This window comes from Electrona antarctica (assembly GCF_951216825.1).
Source record: "Electrona antarctica genome assembly, chromosome: 2".
NCBI lineage: Eukaryota > Metazoa > Chordata > Actinopteri > Myctophiformes > Myctophidae > Electrona > Electrona antarctica.
The window spans coordinates 20143211-20164529 of NC_136807.1; the positions used below are offsets into that span (position 1 = coordinate 20143211).

The following is a 21319-nucleotide window of genomic DNA, read 5'->3' on the forward strand; positions in this document are numbered from 1 at the left end:
TCACCCAATAAACCTCATGAATTCCGTCTGAGGAAAAAAAAACATCTTGCTGGTCTAGAGTCGAGGCCTTTTGTTTTTATTTGGTCATTTGACCATCTTCTTGTTTTGGTATGCTGTCTGTGGGATGTGGGAATGAAATCAGTTTGACAGAGGAAACAAAACAGATCTATTTTGGAAACTTTGGCGCCAGTTTATTTAAAAGTGAAAACTTAGGCCTACTACAATATGAGACTTGCAATTTTAAAGGTGCATTCTTCAGGGAGTAGCCGATTGATGCCTGAAATGTGTACTAGGTCCAGCTAGCTAGCATGAGGGTGCAAAGTTCTTGTGGTTGGTCTTTGGGTACAGTATGTGACACTTGGCATCTAAGCAATGCTCCCACAAGAAGCCTCTGTTATAAGGTATTCATGCATTGGTGTTAACAAGCTCATACAAGTGGCCACACAAGCATTTATGCAACAGTGGCTAAAACCTAGCCCAAACATTTAGACTCTCGTAGAGGTTTTTTTCGATTCTGACGAATCTCTCAACGAGAGTCTAAACGACGAGGTCCCCTTTAAGAGGGCACGGGTTTACGTGTCTGCCTCAAAATCACTCTTACCTTGTACAAATGCAAAATCTAAAAATAGAAAAAGATTGCCCCACATGTCCGGTGGGTGTGCGGGAAACAATTACTTCCGTAGCGACCGTAGTTTTCAATAAAACAAATATTTTAATCCACTCCGTCCATACTCCCCCATTGTAAATGCGCAACAGAACATTGGCCGCGCCCCTAGTGGCCAGGGTTCTGTTGCGCATTTACAATGGAGAGAAAACCAAGATGGCCGCCAGATTCCGAGACAGAGTATGGACCTTAGTATGGACGGAGTGGATTAAAATATTTGTTTTATTGAAAACTACGGTCGCTACGGAAGTAATTGTTTCCCGCACACCCACCGGACATGTGGGGCAATCTTTTTCTATTTTTAGATTTTGCATTTGTACAAGGTAAGAGTGATTTTGAGGCAGACACGTAAACCCGTGCCCTCTTAAAGGGGACCTCGTCGTTTAGACTCTCGTTGAGAGATTCGTCAGAATCGAAAAAAACCTCTACGAGAGTCTAAATGTTTGGGCTAGCTAAAACCATAAGCCACCCTCATGCTAGCTAGCTGGACCTAGCACACATTTCAGGCGGGTGCATATCTTTCATCCGACGTACTAAGGTCCGATTCATACTCCTATTTTAGAGCCGAATAAAAGTCGGTTCGGCTCTGTAGAGCCTACAATGTGACGTCATTTGAGGTTCGGGGTGGGGGGGGGGGGGGGGGGGGGGTACCGTCCTAAAGTCGGCTCTTCGGTGCTACTGAAAATTTCTGACGAGCCGAAATAATTTCGGCACTACAGCGCCGAAACAGCGGTAAAATAGGAGTATGAATCGGCCCTACCAGTCCGACGCGCAATAGTCCGACACCCTACCCCAAACGGGAGGCATACTTTGGTTAGACATAGCATTGGTTAGACATAGCATTGGTCCGACTGGATTAAGGTTGGTGAGGGGTGCGTTAAGATGACCAGATGTCTTAACCGACACCGCATGCGATTCAGTCAGTATACAACTGGAAACTTCAAAAGTCTGGAAAAAGAATTTCACCCACAGTTTTACACCTGTAAACCTGTAAACCTGACAATAAGAACGGGTTCCTTGGTCTGAATGATATGCAAAATAAAAACAAAAAGTGATAAAACTCTAATTCCACAGCCATGGCTGCCACTGTTTACAAATGTATCCAAAACAGGAATTATCCAAAACAGTTTTGTTGCACTCCCAGGGGATGCTTTCAGTACTGTGTATTGAAAAAAGGTTTCTTAGAGCAGCAAAAGACGACAGTAAGGCGTGGTTTAATTTCAAATTACAGCATACAGTACATGTATCATACGCACTAATAAAATATCATAGTAAAAAGATATTCTTGCAATCGAATGTGTGTTTTCTTAAGAGTCTGTATGATCCAAGGTCAAGCTGAAACAGATAGGCATTTGCCACAAAACGAGTGGATACATTTAAAACATAAATACCAAGTCAATGCATTTCTAAAGATTTTCCAATGTTACTGGACTATCAGTATCATAAATTATAGAAAATGTTATGCCAGAAAGTGTAATAAACATATTGCAAACATACAAATGTGATAAATGTTAAAACTCTAACAATAATGGCACTGTAGAAAAGATCTTGGCAAAGAGTCAATTTCTGCTCAATTGCAGTCAAACAGCTTTAACAAGATATTTTAAGAAAACTGTAATAACACAGTATTAGCTATGTTACAAAAATATGTAATTACAGACATACATTTTCCAAGACGTTGTGGGCCCATATAATGTCTGATGAGCATATTGCCATTGTCCAGTGTACTCACAGAGTCTATGTACCATACATAATGCATATACATGTGAGATTGAGTTCATAAGAGAAAAATAATATTTACTTTGAAAAGTTGATTGTACACAATCAATCATGTAGACAATACACAATAATATGTCTTAGAACATGTCATAGAACACAGACTCCTATTTGGAGTTTGCACAGTTTTCCAATGCAGAAAATATGACATTGACATTTTGGTGTACTATTAAGATTGTCAGCCATGACAATTTAACAGGTCTATTCACTGTTTTATTTGTCTGGTTTGTCTGTTCATGGGACAGCAAACTGCAAACGTTTTCTTGAGCAGTGACAGTGCATTGTGAAAGAAAAACGTAGTCCAGTACTTGAACACTGTCGTTTCAACATTTGCCAGGTACTAAAGTCAAGTAGCAACCATATCTTTTTCTCTGTTGCTAGAATCCTCTCGATCCCCCGCATGGATGATACAGTTTGATAGTGTTCATTAGTCCATTGATAAGCAGCACAAATGGCTGACTCGTCTGACTTGCTCCCGCAGGGAGAGCTATCAAGCTATACCCCTAATAGCATGCCCATAAAATCAGAGCCATTCTGTATTGTAATTGATGCTCCTGCAGCATTATCCACAAATATCGAGGTGTACTGTCCAGCCTGTAAAGAAAGTGAATGTGAATGCATAAAAAAAAACACAATATTTTTGTGCGTATGTGTGTAATGATTGTTTATGCTGTTCTGTGCTTGGGTGTGCGTCTGTGTGTTTGTGTGTTATTTGTTCTCTGAACGTTTGTTTGTGAGTGTATACTGTATACTGTAGTTCCTTTTGATAAAGAACTTAATTTTACCTGTAGCTCCAGCAGCCCTTGCACACTGACAGTGAATATCTTGCTGTTGCTTTCCAATCCAACTATCATCTCCAGTGACCTACAATCAAGATGGAAAAACAAACTTTAAAGATGGAGTGCCGTGATTTTTTTCCACCCTAAAACATGATCATCAGGTCTTATTGTTATATGAGGAGGTATAATTTTTTCAAAAACGTGTACAGTATTTGTTAAAATGTTGTTTTTATGTGGGCACGCCCACCAGTTCATTAAGTATGCCTGGTTTGCCTGGTGGGTGGTGATGGGTGGTGATCCACCTGAACTGAAGCCGCACCCACAGCTGTAGTTGTATGATAAAGGGGGAGGGGTTACTATATTACTGTTTATTTCATTGGCCCGTTTGACTGTCAAGGGTTCAGCCTCCAGGAAGAAACCCTAAATACAAAGTTAATACACCATTGCACGTATACAAACGACTCCAGGGTGTCTAATAAGTACTGTCACCTCATAGACACATGAAAAACTGGAAAAATAAAAAAATTGTGGCACTCCATCTTTAAAATAAACACAACCAACTTTCTTGTCAAATTGGCTTTTCAATAGACAATAGACCCGATAGCATTTAAAACATGTTATCGGGGCCTGAAGACTGCACACTTTGTGGTTATGCTGCTGCAGGCTTCAAGCTCACAGCAAGAGCACTGGCTCCTGTTTAGTGGAAAATGCAACATTTTTTATGGCAAATCAATCATGTTTGTCCTCACTCTTAACTGCCACCTCAATGAGCCTCATTTCACATTCTCTACATTTTCGTGTGTGGGAGGGAGGGCGAGACTGTCTGGAGCTTTGGCTAGAAAAGCAAAAACCAAGCACTCTCTTAGGTTAAGTAACCCATCATAATAATATTATTTATACGTTCCTCTCATTATGCCATTCTAGGTGGGAGGCGGTTGGGCTCCATAAGCTCCAGGGGAGAGTTTTGGGAGCAATTCATTTCAACAATTTTCTCAGACTTTAAGTAAATAGAAATGTTGAAATGCTGAGGAGTACTCATAACCGCTCCCCACCGGACTTGGGATTTCTGCCCTGCAGAATCTCTGTGTAACGTTGTTGTTCATTATCCGCCTCCCACATCCCAAACAAGGGCATTTTCTCTGCACAGCGCTGAGAGCAGCACACTGAATGGGGTGTCAGAGGTGAGTCTATAAAGATTAGTTAGGCGACAGGGACGGCGGCCCTGAGTGAGGACATTTCCTTTAAAAGACCTGCTCCTGCTTTTATACAGGAAATGCCAAGCTGGTTCCACACAAACTATAACAGACAACACCTTTAACAGCTCATAAATCCTCATTAGACACTAACAAACTATCCTATGGTAGAGGTTAACAAAGTATCCAGACAGAATGTAAACAACGCAAGTGAGGCCAAAGTCTGATTCTATAGATTATTCTATAAGAATCACTCTTCAATTTAATGTATTGTTTTTCTTTTCTTTTTTTTTTAATGTGAAAGGAAAAGTGTTTAGTTTTTTACCACAGAATATGTTATATAAGCCATAACAAATAAGAACCACATGTTCACAATCTACTAAGGTGACAAAGTGCACTATAGGTTGATTGGATTCATGGAGAGTAGCTAGTAAAACCCAGTAAAATCTGCGGGTCTAAATGCCATTACATTTACTACTTCATTGACTACTTTATTCACATCACAAGCAATAAAACAAATACACAGTCTAGGTGACATTTCTCATCCACTAAACAACAAATATAAACTCCATTCTGGCTCAGATGTAGAAACAATTGATAACCAACATCCAGAACCATCAAAACCTACCAGAAAGCTGCTAAATAGAACACACTCCCCTGACAATCTGTCAATGTTGTTGTTTTCTTTTGGTTGCTGTTCTGTGTTTTTTGGCTGGACTACAACAGTGAGGCCAGCCCTATAAACAAATGCCTTTTTACTGACTGAGTGAGTCACTGAGTGACTGATGAAGTTACACAATTAGTTGGCCAACTTGGCCAGTTGGTCTAACAACAAACTAGCCAGCCAATTGCAGAGCAGTCATCCCAGAGAGATGGCTATATGGGATGAACTGAAGTCTATCCTAATAACCAACCTTTTCTTATCATTAATTTTGATGCCAGTAAACGTGGATAATTAAGCTGGCACGACCAAACTCCGATTCTATTTTTTCTGCCTACTCCCTCTTCTGTCCTCCAGCAGTGACCCAGAAATATATCTCGTCTCAAATCTTTGATTGCTTCTCGAAGAGCCAAGAGGGAGGATAGCGGATAGATTTTTTGACAGAGCTATACTAGTTGTAGCCAACTCATTGATTTTAAGCCACTTACATTTTACCTCCACTACATGGTTTGAGAGTTTGACTAAACTCATTAATATTAACATTGAAGTCAATGAGACCACCTGGGTGCAAAATCTGCAAATCAATTTTGCACCCAGGTGCCCCCCAAAGGGGCGGGCATATGGCTATATTTTTTACAATGGACAGTCACAATTTACGTGGTAGAATAAACATTTTCTCTTTCTTTCTCCCATACATTGTTTAAATGCTATTTTCTTGCTGTGAATTAATAATTATAAGTAGTGGCCAATTTGGCCATAGCTGATTGAGTGGGTAGAAAAGCCATCTGGGAATTTGAAGGTCACGTACTGGTTCGCCCCCCAGCCTGCCGGCTGCAGCATACTCCAACTGAACACAAAATTTGTTCTGCTTGAAATGATGTCATAAGAACTTCGTCATGCCTTGTCGACGTTCTGTTCAGTAGTTCCTGCACCTCCAACTAGCCGAACACATCTACTAGCCAAACATCATGTGTGATAGTCAAACACAATTTATATTGTTGTAATGTATATTGTAATGTATATTGTCCACAATCTGTCAGCAATGTACCACAGACAGTTTTGATAAAGGTTGACTGAGGATAATCCCTAATCCCTCTCTTAGTGACTTGATTCACGATATTTGTGCATAAACATTTCTGCAATAAACAAACATGCAAAGTGACATTTGTAGCATTTATGATTATGACCCCCTATGGTTGGGAAGTGAAATCTGCATTGCTCTGCATTGTACAATAATTTGGGATAGACTGGACACTGCATTCATTATTTGTGACATTTTGCAGGGGATGCCCTGGAATCCCCTCAAGGACCCCTGGGGGGTCTGCAGACCCCACTTTGACAACCACTGATTTACTCTGTTTATCAGCCTGGTCAGTCATACAGTTTACTGTACGTGTATCTGTGTGTTTATCAGCCTGGTCAGTCATACTTACGTGTATCTGTGACACAAGGACTCGATGCAGATCAGAACTCGAACATTGTCTCTGGCTCTGAGTTGATTCTTGCTCCTCTTCACATCATTGTGATCTGTAATTTGAAGACCCCAATTGTCACTATAAGACGGACCATACTGGGCTGAGAGGAACACCACACTTAAACATTTCATTTATTCATCCCTGAGAGAAAACCCATTTCCTCTGTGAAACATTGTAATGTATTGTCAGGAGTGTTCCCAGAACAGATGAAATGCGAGGCCCTTGTTATAATGTACACTGCATATTGCAGCCTGGAAATGAGTATTTACCAATATGGACGTTGGCAGAGAACTGGTAGATTCCAGTGACGGGAGCGGTGAATCGACCCGTAGACTGGTCCATTCCTGATCCTCTGAGAAATGCTCCTTTAGCTGGGGGCTGAAAGTACAGCAAAGTACCAAAATGTGCTTTTAGTCACACCACAGTTTACCGATAAAATCATTCATGTAGGCAAAGGATGATGCTGCAATTTATTCCTGTATATCTGAGGCTGCAGAAATATGGCCCTTTTAAAGACCTCTGGATTCCCTGTTCCCACCTCTTTCTACCTCTGATTCCCTGAATAAACATTTCAAATATCCCTTGGCATAAATGATCTGTAAAACCCCCAGTATCAAACAGTATAGAAGGTATGTGCATGCATAAAGTGAGTGGCAAATTGAGTGGCAAAGTGAGTGGCAGAGTGAGTTCAACGTCGTTTAACGTCATTTAATGCAATCAGATAGGACTTTCTGTTTGGATGTACAGTATGGGCTGTCAAGGCCAGAAAGTATTTTTTTGCCACACGCATACCCTCTATTACCATGGGACTACCTTTTTTGCTGAGCCTGGGAGTCGATGGTCGCTGATGGGGCGCTTGTTTTACAGATTAGTGTTAAGGTTAGGGTTAGGCATAGTTTTTGTTGAGGTTAGGGTTAGATTTAGGCATAGTTTTTGTGAGGTTATATTATAACCCCGCCCTACTAGTAGTAGCTGGCGCTGTAAAACAAGCGCCGGCTACTACTAGTAGGACTCCCACGCTCGGCAAAAAAGAGAGTCCCCTGTTACCATAGTGCTGTATTAGAAAGGTAAACTAAAGCATGATTTATGACAGTGTCACACGCAGAACATAGCAGATCTACATGTTCACAATGCATTGAATCCGCGACAGGTTGTGAGCTTGTAAATCGAATATTTTCGCCATGTGACACCATACAACTTCAGAGCATGAATCAGGCATTACTAAGGTACAGTATGGCTAGGCTTAAAGCCTTGTCAGCCTGTCCCAACGGGGCACAGTTCTTCCACTACTACAGCATGCTGTTGTGTCTATTTCTGTCCTCTCCACACTTTATTCCAAGTCACAGACAGAGTGCCTTTTGTGTGGTGCCCAGAAAGTGATGTGGAGAATTGAAAAAGGAGATCTTTTTTTGACCAGAGAGGGAGCTAGTCTTATGGCTCAAAATGGTGCCGCTGTGTGCGCCAGTCACCCACTTACGGGATGATCCACCCCCGTACAAACTGAGTGACGATTGCCATAACGCTTGTTCTTTCAATTGCACTTAAGGGGGAAAAAAGGAAAAAAGAAAAAGAGTGGGTAGGAGGCAAAACAGATGAAGAAGAATTAACTAAATCTTGACTTATTTTTCATTTTGGCCTGACCTGGCACCAAGGTTGTGAGTAAAACATTTCCATTGTTTCAAATAAACATACCGTCTGAAAGTTTTGCAATTCCACCAGAGTCTTCTTGTCGACCACCACAGGTCCCTTCAGCTTGCAGTGGAAGGCCTCCTCTATCCGCCGGTAGGACGTCATTCCCTCCAGAGTGAGGAGCGCTGTAGGGAGCTGACTGGGGCTGGTCTGTCTGTCTAGTGCTGCTGCTCGTCTCTCTGTAGCCTCTGACACACGCATGCACCCACGCATGTACCCACGCACGCACGCACGCACGCACGCACGCACGCACGCACGCACGCACGCACGCACGCACGCACGCACGCACGCACGCACGCACGCACGCACGCACGCACGCACGCACGCACGCACACACACACACACACACACACACACACACACACACACACACACACACACACACACACACACACACACACACACACACTCAGGCTATTAGACCTTGTAGGCCATAACCATACCTAGTGTTAACTACTAAAGTCCAATCTTATGACGAATGAATTTGTGATGAGGTATAATGAAACTCGTAAATGGATAATGCATGTTATGTATGTACAGTCGGACTACATCACTTGGATGAATAATCACAAATAAGCTATGAACATGATTAACCCTATCCATCTATTGGGAGAACGCCATGTGCAATTCTAATAAGGTGCGGAACTGCAGTGAGCCATGTTGTTGGCATAAAAACTTTTCTGCAAACCTTTTATCATTTCTTTAAACTCCAGCAGAAGAACTTCCTGGGTGACCTCTGCCCCAGGAGTGCCAGGAGGTCCCTGTGGGCCAGGTGGCCCTGGTGGACCTGGTGGACCAGGCTACCAGCAAGCAGAAAAGCAAAATATCAATAGTTTTAAAAACAAGGTAATATCTGACAAGGGCATGTACAAAAGGAGCCTGCATACAAACTTAACTCGGAAAGTACATCTCTTATGCATATTCATAGAAAAGGGCTTGCCAGGCAGGCACTATAGCAATCCTATTTCAAAGCGGTGTTAAATATATTATATATAATATAAGTGAAATCTTTTGAAAAATGAGAGTATAGTAGATAAAATACAGGACACATTCCATCCAACCAGATAAAGGTTTATTTTTATTTTTATTTTTTTACCAGGGGCCTTTTCCGTTTGCGACACTTTCCAGGAAGGTGGTCGACAGGTCGTTTCACAAAATCCATCCATGAACCTAATGGATCCACTCTCTGGCTGTCAGCGACCTGGTTCAAATAAGATGACACACAGGCAAAATACATTATGCAATGGAAATTTAAGATGGAAAACGTAATGGGATTATAATTGATTAATTGTTTTTCCGTAATATTCAGTGAGTGTACAATAAAATCCTTGTAGGTCCATTTTTACAGTACACTCAGAGTTAACCACTTAAGCCTATAACCTATAGCAAAAATAGCAAGCTGGGGAGAGCAACGGACTGACCAAGCTGCTTCTTTTCACCTGACAGGAGGGAGTTTCCGTTGGATGTAGCACGTGGAAGGAACACGTTATTCCTACCAGTTCCTTTCCCCTCCAGGGGGAGACAGTATAGAACCCAATCCACTGCAGTGCATTGGGCTTGACCGAGCCTCTATACTTTCGACTTGAGTGCTACTTGTATTTAATTTGTAATGCTACCAACGTTTTTGTGCACAGCAAAACTATTGAAGGCAAAATATTGCATTGTGGGTTTGAGCTGACAGGCCCTTTTGATGTCAATGTGATCTACCTGCACAGCTTTTGTGATCTACTGGTAGATCAGGATCTACCTTTTGGGCACCTCTGCTCTATACAAACACAACTGCCCGTGTTCGGGGGAGGGAAGCCTGGCGGAGAGGATGCTCTTTGTCACTGTACTACTCCTACAGGCTGGGGTGGCACCTGTCACCTGAACGGGAGGAGTAGGATGGGTGCGCTACAGTACATCCCCTCGGCGGGGGCCCCTCACTGGCAAGTCAGCCAGTGACAACAGAAATGTGTGGAGAGTAAGGTGGCAAAACGACTAAATTGGGGAGAAAAGGGGGTAAAGATAATTGGCTACTCTTACATTTATTTAAAAGATTAACAATTGCCCAAAGTAGGTACGCTAGGATTAATGTGGTTAATTATACTGTTTATCAGCAGTAACAAAACATACACTGAAATCTACAGCATAAGAGATGTTTGATGTGTTTGTAGGCAGAACTATACGGTAGACTCAATGAAATGATGATAGGAAAGTGAACCCATCTGCAAAAAAAGGGGGTGGAAAATTGAGCTCTGAATCTTCTTTAGAGATCTCAAGCAATTGCATGTTATACAAGGTTGGGATTTAAATAAAGTGGAATATTGTTGGGGCGCCCACTGGCCAAGTGGCCCAGGCGCATGCCACATATAGGCTCTGGCCTGACAGCGCGTTGCATGTTTGATTCCCGTTCATGACGACCTTTGCTGCATGTCTCTCCCCTTCTCTCTCTCCCTCTTTCCTGTCAAAAAACAAATCTAAAAAAAAAAGTGGAATATTGTTGTTGCCAGAATATTTCTCTAAACATCACTAAATTGCACTCTTTCAACATTTATAATGAATCTTTAAAAGAGTGCTAATTGCGAGATTCATCAGATCGTTTATCCTGGAATGGCCTGGAATGGCACACAATGCAAAGTATTGTACCTACGTAACAAAATCCAATGAGTCATAATTTCTGCTTACAAACCATCATTGGAAAATCTTGCCCTAAGATACTATTAAATGGTGCCAGACATCAAGGCAGGTCACACTGCGAAACCCCTCTTTCTTTCTCTCCTTCCCGCTCTGCTGCGATTCCTTGAAGAGGCATGAGGCAGCGGCTTTTTCTTTCGTTTTGGGTGGTGTCACATTGCCAACTATGTTCTTTCGCCACTCCTCTCTGAAAGGTTCAACTCTTTTTTTTGCTTATTTTTTCATTCCAGATAATAACTCAGGTACCACGTCAGTTCTTATTTGCCCAATAGGCTTGGATGAATATAAACAAACGTCCTCAAGTGATTTTTTCCCCCCTTTTTTTCTTCAACACATGAAAATTTCCATGAGCCACATTGTGAAAAATGAGTCTGACCATGTGCGTGTGATGTAGATTCTGTGGATTGCAGACCTCAATTAGTCTACAACAACTTGGGCAACACTTGTGTGGGATTCAATCATGTATTGATTTACTTTGTAAAGGGTGAGATAACATGTACTGTACATGTATGTGAATACCATAACAGTCAACCAAGGAGTGTTTATGATTTAGGACTGCTGTTCTATATTTCCTAACCAATGCACATTCTTGTCCTCCTTATCTGCAATAACTTCAGTTATAATGAATTACTGTATAGGAAAATGATGTGTTTGTGAGATAGCTAATGATACACCCACACACTCTGGGAACTATTTGCTTGAGACGTCTCTTTAGAGTCTAAAGAGACGTCTCAAGCAAATAGTTCCCTGCAAAATGTGGAGTCGTGCTGGTGTGGTTTCACGCGCATGGCTAAAATTGAAGCCGTATGAATTCCAATGGCTGAATATTCCTTGAATCTTCCCCAAGTCCTTCCCCAAACGTCAAGTGACTGTGGTTGAGATAGAAGACAAGATAAAGATGAGCCATGGAGGTGAGCTGTCTGAAATGGAATTTGTTTAGGTTTGGCAGCAGGACACGGATCACTTATCTACAAAACTAACATGTCCCTTTCTTTACTGTCAAAGACTCTCCTCTTGTTACACAGCAACAAAGTAACGCCTTGTTTTTGTCTTTTAATATGCTGGAATAAAAAAGAATCTCCTATTTTGGTTTTGAAACAATTTTCTTTCTATCTCTCTATCTCCCCGACTCTCCACTATGACAGCAGACAAAATAAACAATTTAAGAGGCACAGTGCCTCCTGCATGTTCGAAGGCTCTGTGTTTTTGTTGCGATTTCAAGGCTTGGAAGCAGATTAAAGCGCAAGAGATTTTGTCAAGACATGGATACTTTTACAATACTGTCTGTATCATTTCCATAAAGTGCTTTTCCCCCTGGAGTCAATGCCATGTAACAATTAAACCTGTCAGTAATATTATTCCTTAGTGTATACATGTTTTCCAAACGTTTAACAATTGTTGCTGCACTGAATATTGGAATTGGGTGGTGGATGTAACACAACTCTATCTCTGTGGTAGTCTGCATATACTTCCACGAGGATTAATTGTGAAAAGTGTCTGTAAGATACTGAAGTGAATCACTGCCACAAACGATTCTCAGGCAGCTCTGTCTGCCCCCCCCCCCCCCCCCCCCAAAAAAAAAGAAAAACACTGACAGCTTGTGAGAAACAAAGAGTGCTCCGGCTGCTAAACCGCAAGAAACTCAGAGCTTCACATCCCCTCTCGTGTTTATGGCATAGATCGTTGTCTGCTATTTCAAAGATGTCAAGCAGCACAAGTCGGCCCACACGTGACTTATAATTATAGATCTTAGCTATTCCCTGCATTATAATAATACAAAAAAGCACATCATTGCCAGGAAATCAGCTATACCCTGGGCTTGTTATCCTCTTTAGCACACGCCATTGTAATTAAACTATTAAAACCATGCCCTAGAGGATTTGCTGTGCTCAGGGAAGTCAAGCTAGGACCAAGATAATTATTAACTTAATTTCCAGACTACAAAATAACAGAAAATCATTGAATAAATAGTGTAACCGACCGTCAACTGTCATGTTCAAATCTTTCAGATTCGCTCAATGTGACTTATTGAAGGTAGGTATATGCCCTGGTGATTGATTGTGGCCTCCACAATCAAGAAATGAATCATTGTCTTCGTGTGAGTCACTAGATTGACATGACAAACTTCAAAGCACCGCGCAGAAGCCCACGCTCACAGACTTGGGAAAACCATGTTGCCTGACGACATGGCAAAAGCCTGTCAGAAAAGTTCAATCTCTCACTTGCTGCTTTTGACTGTGGGGCAAAATAAACTATGGCTTTGCTCACATACCTCTGCATCAGCACGTAAAGCTTATGAACAATGTGTGGGAGAAAGCAGGCTGAGGTATCAGTCTGTGGGTTGATGAGGAACACTAGCTCTCTGGCTTTGATGGCTGGTGTTTTGTGTGTGCAGCAGAATGGCCTTGTCTGTCAGCAGGTGTGAGCACACGCCATTCCAGCACTGACAAGGAAAATGTGTCAGACTTTCCCAAGGTGGCAAACTTTAAATCGTCATGACACGTTTCTTTTCTCAGTGATTTGGCTTTAGACCTGTACCTCTCTCTCTCTCTGCAGGAATCAAACTTTTAGTAAGGGATTTGCATCTCAACCAGGGGGCACACGGTAGAAGTAAATAATACTAGTGCATGCATGAATGATTATATCTAGAATTCTGATTTACAAAGCATAACTTTATAGCTCAGATCTTAGTGCATTACATTTGAAGGAATTAACTAATGAGCCATTTTGATCATACAGGAGCAAAGGCTTAGGACATCACCTTGGGTCTCTATGAAAAATAAATGTATGTGCTTTATTCTATGTATGTTTGCTATATTGGAAAATTAGGTTACGGTTTATTTGAGGCAATAAAAGGGGGAAATATTTCCCTGTGGCAGCATGCTACAAAAACACAAACAAAACAGTTAAAACTTGCCTCTGGGGCTGTAACTGATATTGAAACTCAGCCTCACTGCACCTGAGTTATTTACTAGCTTATTACTAATTATGTTTGCATCTGCACTAGCTGCTTCTGGACTATTTAGATTCAGTACATGCTGTTATTACAATATGTCCGAGATAGCAGGTTTGATGTGTAGGCCTACTTGCTATCCTAATTGCTTTGCAGCACATAGTTGTTTTCTTAGCATTCTATTCCTTCACCCTGTTGTTTGTTGACTAGGGAACTTAGTCCACCTGCTGTCAACTGTGCCACACAGTGTGCTTTCTATCTATACAAACTATCTATTCTACACAATGGAACGCACCATTGAACTTTAGCTGCTGATGCAAAACGTTACTGTGTTTCACATTGGACAGGATGATAGAGAGCCTTCCATATAATCACTTGTTTTTACACCAGCGTACTTCTCTCTGTGCAGTCATCCATGCATGGATGAAAGGGTCTATGCCTAACAGGGCCTGTCCCATCCTGGGAGGCAGGGATCCCCTGGCTGAGAGCTGTTATGGCTGAGGGAAACCAGGGAACCTAGTGCGTGCATCCCAGTCTCCATGCATCCACCCCCATGTTCCCCATCGGTGCAGCTCACAAGCGCAGACTGCCTTGAGGATTTACCACCGAAGTGCTAAATACAGTCAGACATGCAATGTTGACTCTGCCCTCCTCTCACTGTGTTATTACTCAATTGGTAAGCAAGCACAAGGCCTGGTGGGCAAAACATACTTACACTTACCACATTGAAAGTATATGCTGCTATTAGTTCAAGAAACATTAAGGGTTGCTGAAACAAATTTCCATTGTTGGGACATCATATGAATTATAGTTCTGAAATAATAATATAGTAGGCTAATGCAAATTTTGTATGTTTCGAAATGCATGAATAATGCCACATTTTATATTCCTTGTTTATATAGTAACTCTAGATAATGAAGGCTAACCCTAACCCTATAACCCTAATATGCATGCATGTGTGAGTCTGATATATAAAAAAGTAAACGAACTGAAAGACACTCTGATTGCTGTGTCACATCTGTTTTGTGTACAAATTATAGCTTTGAAATTGGAGAGAGTGCTCATTTTCCCTGTGGTAGGTAAAATTGAGTTGTTGAAAAGGACTGGATCCAGTTTCATATCAGGTACACAGCTAAGCCTTGTGGGTTTGACTTCGGGGAGAACATATCAGGTAGGGAGTCATAAACTTAATTTACACGTTGTGAGCTTGTAGATCAGCTATTTTTGGCAAGCAAGTAGTCAGGCTTTAGTTCCTCCACATTTGATGGGATTCATTTGCGGTTCTCCTTGATGCCACATAAGTACAAAGATGGTTCATTTTTCCACATTACCATTCTCCCCATTCCCATGAGGTTACAGTACATTACAAATATTTGGAGAAATCTGAAGCATAACACTAACAGGGAATCACAGGGAATTACAAAACAGCTACAGTATGCCATCTATCATTTCCCCGAAAGGTAAAATGTATCGTGTAAATTCTAAAAGGGCAAGTAGTAGTTGCCAAAGAATAACAACATTCATCATGTGTCTTGATAGTTGCAATAGAAATTCTAACTATGTTTCTTCAAAATGTGCAAACAAGGCCTACTTCACATATTCTGTAGTCTTTCTTTTCTTTTTTTTACAAAGAAATATTGTTGTGCATAAAGATTCAACATAATAAGAATCTGGGTACATGGCCATTGCTTTAAAATAATAAATACACTTTAATTGTATGAATAACCAGCACTGAGTACTAGTGTAAGTTGACTGAGTACTAGTGTAACACACAAAAGGGCTATAATAGTGAAATTGTTGTTTCCAGGCTCCAATGTGAATCAAAATTAGAGCAACATGACCAGCACATGATAAGCATCAGGCAAGATTAAGGGATTTCTATAAATCTGGCATCAATCTGAAGTTATTAAAAAGTAGACGAAATCCAAATAAAACTGAAATGTTGTATGTCTGGCACTGAAAGTGGCTTGCAATGGGAATATTGTCTTGACAGTTTATTTTACTTGCAGATTTCTAATGTAATGACAGGACTGTTTATTATTTGATTTCTCACTCAATGTCAGATGAGCTCATTAATTAATTGAAAGATGGTAAAAACATGGCCCCTTTTTGGCCCCTCCTGACAAGAAAGGGAGAGTTAAATGGCGACAGCATACGCTTTCTTCAGTGGAAAATGCATACTTTTTGCTGAGTGATAGACAAAGTATAGCCTAAATTAGCCTTAAAGGTGGGCTACGCTGTCTCGAGCATATGAGAGGTGGTTTGCTCCCCCTGTGGCCCTGTTTCCTGTGGGACTGGGTCTTGTCTCAAGTGTGTAGGGTAATCCACAAGGTCCCACACACCGCTGCATTAATCATCACTGGGGATGAGAGAGGGGAAAGACAAACCCTCCCCTAGGGCTAAACTCAGCCATTACTCAACATGCTAGGCGTGATGTTCGACTCGCCTCCCTCAATTACAGCCATGGCAGACCCGCTCCACTGTTCAACAATGACAGATTCCTCTCATCTTTAAGCAGGATACTTTTTCATAAGTATGCCGGTCACACGCCAGACATAACTGATCCACTACAAGCTCACAACACATCTCAGATGATTGCAAAGATCTGTTATTTTCGCCACACCATTGTGTGAAGGAGTAGTTTATAAATTAGAGTGGAGAGTATAATAACGCTTAAATATTGGTGTTTATTGTGGGAGAAGACTGCACGAATTTGGCTTGGGTAGTAGATATTTGTCAAAAAAGGGATATGCTTGCCGATGGTCAATGCTAACCTCATATAGTACACGCGAACACAAAAGTTCACAGTGGTTTAGAAATTCCACAGCCTGTTCAACCCGCTTCCGCACCCACGGCCAGGCAAGTGTTACAGGAGCATCAGGAACAGTATGACTTTTGAACAGCTTTTACTTATCAGCAATAAGACTGCTGAACAAGAGCTATTACGTCTGATGCACAGACTGAACTGATTCATGTTTTAATAGACTCCTTTTTGTACATACATTCATTTATGATGACCTTTATATGTATTATGCACTCACAATTGTCATATTATTATGCACTTTATGCTCCTCTCTTCTCTCTTTTAACTGCAATGTTGAGCCTGCACAACCACGTTTTTCACCCACCTTACTTGTAATGTGATGTGACAATAAAGATTGATTCTGATTCTGTTTCAAAGATAGCATCAAATACAATTCCACTAAAATTCCATTCAGCGTGCAACTCCACACCTCAATATTGTGATCAATTTCGAATGGAAAATCTCTCATGGAATGCGGTTTACTGCACCCTGCCAACTCCCCAAATGGGGAATTTGCCAGATAGAAAATTAATGCCATCATAAAAAGATTTTCCACTGTTTCCACAGGGCAAAAGAAAAAAAAGTAAATGCATTACTTTTGGCTTGTTTAAGAATACAAACATCCTGCCAAGACAGTTCCAGTGGATATGGTGTTTTTATCCAGGACACAAAACCTGCAGATACTGTATTTGACGGCATAAACTTACAAACCACCCAAGAAAAGCAAATTTGCGGTGTGTCGTGCCCTTTAAAAAAAAAGAAAATCCAGGATAGAATGGCATCAACAGACACTATGTTTTCCAACCTTGGACACGGCTGTGCCTTAACCGTAGATGTTAAGCCCTAAGTCCAGTTTCATCAGAGGTGACAGTGTTTGGCAGAGACACTATCTGGCATAACACTGCGTCTTAGGAGTGATTATGTCATTACCCTCAGATTGTGGGAGACGAGATGAAAAGAATGTTGGTGAGGGGGGTGTGCAGGGGGCTAATCCTCACTGAGGTGTTCTCTTTCAGGACCCTTTCTATGGGGCTTTGTGAGGGGCTTACACGGCATGCTGCCCCAGTTTTTGGGGCCGCACCGCCCCTATCGGATGTCCCAGACACAGCGGAGTCAGACTAGGCCTGTGAATGACAGAATCAATGGGCTGGGAACAGCATAGCCAAAGGTCTTTAAATATCTGCCCACCTAACTTTCCCAGGAATTACATCATGGCAGTGGGCCTGTGGTGGACCTCAGGGGAAATAGTATGTAGCTTGTGAACACAGTAAGACACCCCACTCTTCCCGCGGGATGGGAGAGAGAAGTGAAATCCCAATAGGGTGCAATCTTCAGCAGTCTTGAGGGTTGACACAAGGTCATCCTTCATAGCCTTTGCTTTTACAGGCCCGACCAAGTCAAATAAACATTACCCGGCCACAACCAGCCACAATGTGTTCTTAAAGATACAGACTGGACCTCACTGCTTGATTTTGGGGGTGCAGGGGGGGCAGCCTGGTAGAGACTGAAGAAAATGCTGGTATGGGGCAGTGAGTTATTTGAGAATGCCAACACAATGGGTGGGCTGAAAGCAAAACAAATATTCCATTGGAAAACTTAGGAAATATGCAACACCAGCAATAAACCAATAAATAACAATGTCAAAGGCCAGCTGCTGTTGGACAACGGCACAGTGAATCATGTTGAAAGTACCCTTTTAAAAAGCATAAATTGTGTGGCATACTGTAGCTACAACATTTGATCATTTGCAGTTACATTGTATCGGTGAGTGCACATATGTGCACAAAATATGTGTTAATTTATCTGAAAGTGCAAAAATGTGTCTTTATCAGCCATTTAGATGATGCTAGATATCAGATCATAAGACTCTGCAATGGGATTATTTGCAGCTAGCCTTTCAATGTGATACGCTGAAAGATTTGTGACAGATGTAGGCTACACTGTGATGACTGATGTCTGATTCATACTTCATTGTACGACTGTGTTGTCCGCCAAAATAGCAGATATACAATCTTGTAGTTCTGCTATTTTCGGTGTGCAGCGCCTTCCAACGACGAAGCATAAATTGGGCATAATTGATGCGTTGATCAGCCTTTAGATGTCCACATTCCTGACATTCTTCAGGAAGTCATCCATTTAGCATTTCACACATTTTTTGCCGTCACACTCTCTGAGTCTTGACCTATTAGGGCACACCTGTCTCGTTCTAGCTCATGCCCTCACCGCATTCATTTGCCCTGAGCACTACAGCGTGCAGAAAAGGAATCGTGCATGAAATTATAAAGGTATTCAATATCAAGATCTAGATTCATATTTTTTGTGACAAGCTGCATGCTTTCTCCATATCGATTTTCATGTCCAATTACTACAATGAAACAATATTTCGGCCATACAAATCTGATATTAAGCATGGTGTATCATCATGCATTGAATAGAATTAAGTGATTTTAGAAGTAAACTTGTAGAGGGTTGCAATGATTACCTTGATGCTGCCTCCGACCTCCTCGCTGTTGGAGAGCGTAGCGTTGTACGCCTCTGTGTGCTGTGGGGTGGCCTCCTTCAGCCGCTTCCTCTCCTTCTTGGCATCCACCCCTTCCAGAAAGACACACTGAGTCCAAAACACTGCCGCCACCACTGCCAGCGGCCCAGCCCCACACCACATCTTCACACCCGTTCAATCAGCACCAAGAATCCCCCAAGGAAACAACACAGATCTCCTGGTAGAGTAGTAGTCCTGTGGTTTTGGCCCGATGAGGTGCTGAGGATGGAGGTGCTGAGGATGTGGGTTCAGAAAAGGCTCTGGACCCAAGCTGAGGAGAAGGAGACTGGAGACTGCAGCTTCAGAGACTCCTGTATGTCCAACAGGGCTGTCAGTCTGACTGCTGCTGTTGCTGCTCTCTGCCCGATGAGCTCTCTCAGCCAGCAGAATGTTGCTGGGGCACCGTTAACTCGAGCCACAACGCCAGGCAGCTTACTCAACTATGAAATGTGTCAAGTAGAATGGTCCCAGGGGAATGACAGATCGGCACAGATCTGACAGCAAATAAACCCATTAGTGAGATTTTTCACGCTTTCTGCTCTGTTGGGGGGTGAATAGTGGGTGGGTGGGTAGTGGTGGTGGGATAGGATGGAATGGGGGGGTGAAAGCAGAGGTGGAGGGGAGGGGCGTCAAAAGATGAGGGTGGTGTAGGAGGGGGGTTAGAGATGGATAGCAATGTTCTCTATTCCCCCTCGCTCCTGCGGTTTCTCACACTGAGGAACGGATCCCCCCTTAAACAATCTTGTGTGGTAGCTGGGGCAAAAATGCAAGATCCACAAAACTTGGCTTTTCCTCCGAAAATGTAGTTCAGCATTCAGTTCAGTCTGTTCTATCTCACATGGGGTGCCCAGGCGGGTGCAGGGTGGACAAAGTCCAAGAGATGTGGGAAAAGGTCCAGCTTTGGTCTTTGCCCTGCCTTCTCTTCTTGTCTCCTTCAAAAGTGAATACTAGCTCCTGGCTGCTATAACAAAATGTACAACGCTGAAAGCTTTTTTTTTTTCTCTCTCTCTCTCTCAGCGTGCTTTGCTGCCTCCGGCCAAAGTAACTCAGGTGTTCTCTATCCTCTCTGTGAGATCATCCAGTCCAAGACCATGTGCAGTTTAATTTCAGAGAGCCCAGCATGTGTGTGTGCGTGTGTGTGTGTCTATGTGTCTGTGTGTGCGTGCATGCGTGTGTGCATTCGTTCATGCGTGCATGTCTGTGTGTGTGTGTGTGTGTAAGCGTGTGGTAGGTCCCTCTGCTTGGTCTGTTGCACGCCGTCTTCCCCTGAGTCTCAGTCGCTCCTTTGCTCTCTGACTGAGCTTACAGCAGCACTCACACTGGAGTTTTATCATCACCCCTTCTCCCTCCCGCTTCTCTTCTCTCTCTCTCTCTCTCTCTCTCTCTCTCTCTCTCTCTCTCTCTCTCGCCTCTATTTTTCAGGATGGCAATTGGCAATCCCACTGACTTGTTCAGTTCTGTTTTATCTCATAGACGATATGCTCAGCTCAAGTTCTTTGGCAGACAAGTTCTGTGTATGATGTGTATGAGGGCATGTGTATCTTTTAAGAGTGTCTGTCATTCGGGCTCAATATCGTCCTACTCCACCAAAGCCCTGTGTTTAGATCCAAGCAATAGAGAAGAATTTGTGCTCTTTTTAGTGGCCCTGAGGCAACATCCTGGAGAATCTGCTGTTTGAAAATCTGCCAGAATGAATACTAACTACATTATGTAGCAAGCGTGCCTGTTTCTAATGTGTTATTGCGTATTGGAAATTTGGCCAATTTTGAAGTGAACTGAACTGATATAATGCCAGTTATTCGTGTGGAATGTTTTTCTTTTTAAGTAGATACACTCTTTGCTACAATTGAAATACTTTTTAAATGCTCTCAGAGTTCAGGTTCACAAGTAACATCTAAAGCTAAAAGAAAACAGAAGCGCCGTGGATTGAATGAGTCATGGGTGACATCTCCTATGTTCCTGGCAGGATAAGAAACACGTTGGCTCAGTAATGCAAGCCCTTAGCTTAGCTGCCAATGCAATAAAAAATATATACCGGTATATCAATAATAATAACAACAACAATATTTTTTTTGCACTATTAAAAATAATTACACAGTTCTTTTAGGCTA

At 42.1% G+C, this 21319-nt stretch overlaps 1 protein-coding gene across 2 annotated transcripts; it reads right to left on the reverse strand.

The window, feature by feature from the left end:
- Positions 1 to 1862: 1862 nt before the first annotated feature.
- c1qtnf12 (C1q and TNF related 12) lies at positions 1863 to 20551 on the reverse strand. Of its 2 annotated transcripts, none has more exons than XM_079490550.1 (8): positions 19152 to 20551; positions 9334 to 9438; positions 8926 to 9037; positions 8241 to 8416; positions 6818 to 6926; positions 6507 to 6600; positions 3226 to 3304; positions 1863 to 3034 (listed from the first exon to the last, which is right to left on the reverse strand). In XM_079490550.1, the coding sequence occupies exons 1-8, from the start codon at positions 19329 to 19331 to the stop codon at positions 2936 to 2938; spliced, it is 954 nt and encodes a 317-aa protein (XP_079346676.1). In that variant the 5' UTR covers positions 19332 to 20551; the 3' UTR covers positions 1863 to 2935. The 2 variants fall into 2 exon arrangements, with proteins under 2 accessions (XP_079346676.1, XP_079346675.1); XM_079490549.1 differs by having other exon boundaries at positions 8241 to 8425.
- Positions 20552 to 21319: the final 768 nt, after the last annotated feature.

Excerpts from the sequence above, each read along its gene's own strand:
- c1qtnf12 (XM_079490549.1), bottom strand. The coding sequence starts at position 19,331 with ATGTGGTGTGGGGCTGGGCCGCTGGCAGTGGTGGCGGCAGTGTTTTGG. Across the intron at positions 6,601-6,817 it reads CTCTGCCAACGTCCATATTG|ATCACAATGATGTGAAGAGG; the intron begins GTAAATACTCAT and ends TTCAAATTACAG. Across the intron at positions 3,305-6,506 it reads TCCTTGTGTCACAGATACAC|GTCACTGGAGATGATAGTTG; the intron begins GTAAGTATGACT and ends TCTTGATTGTAG.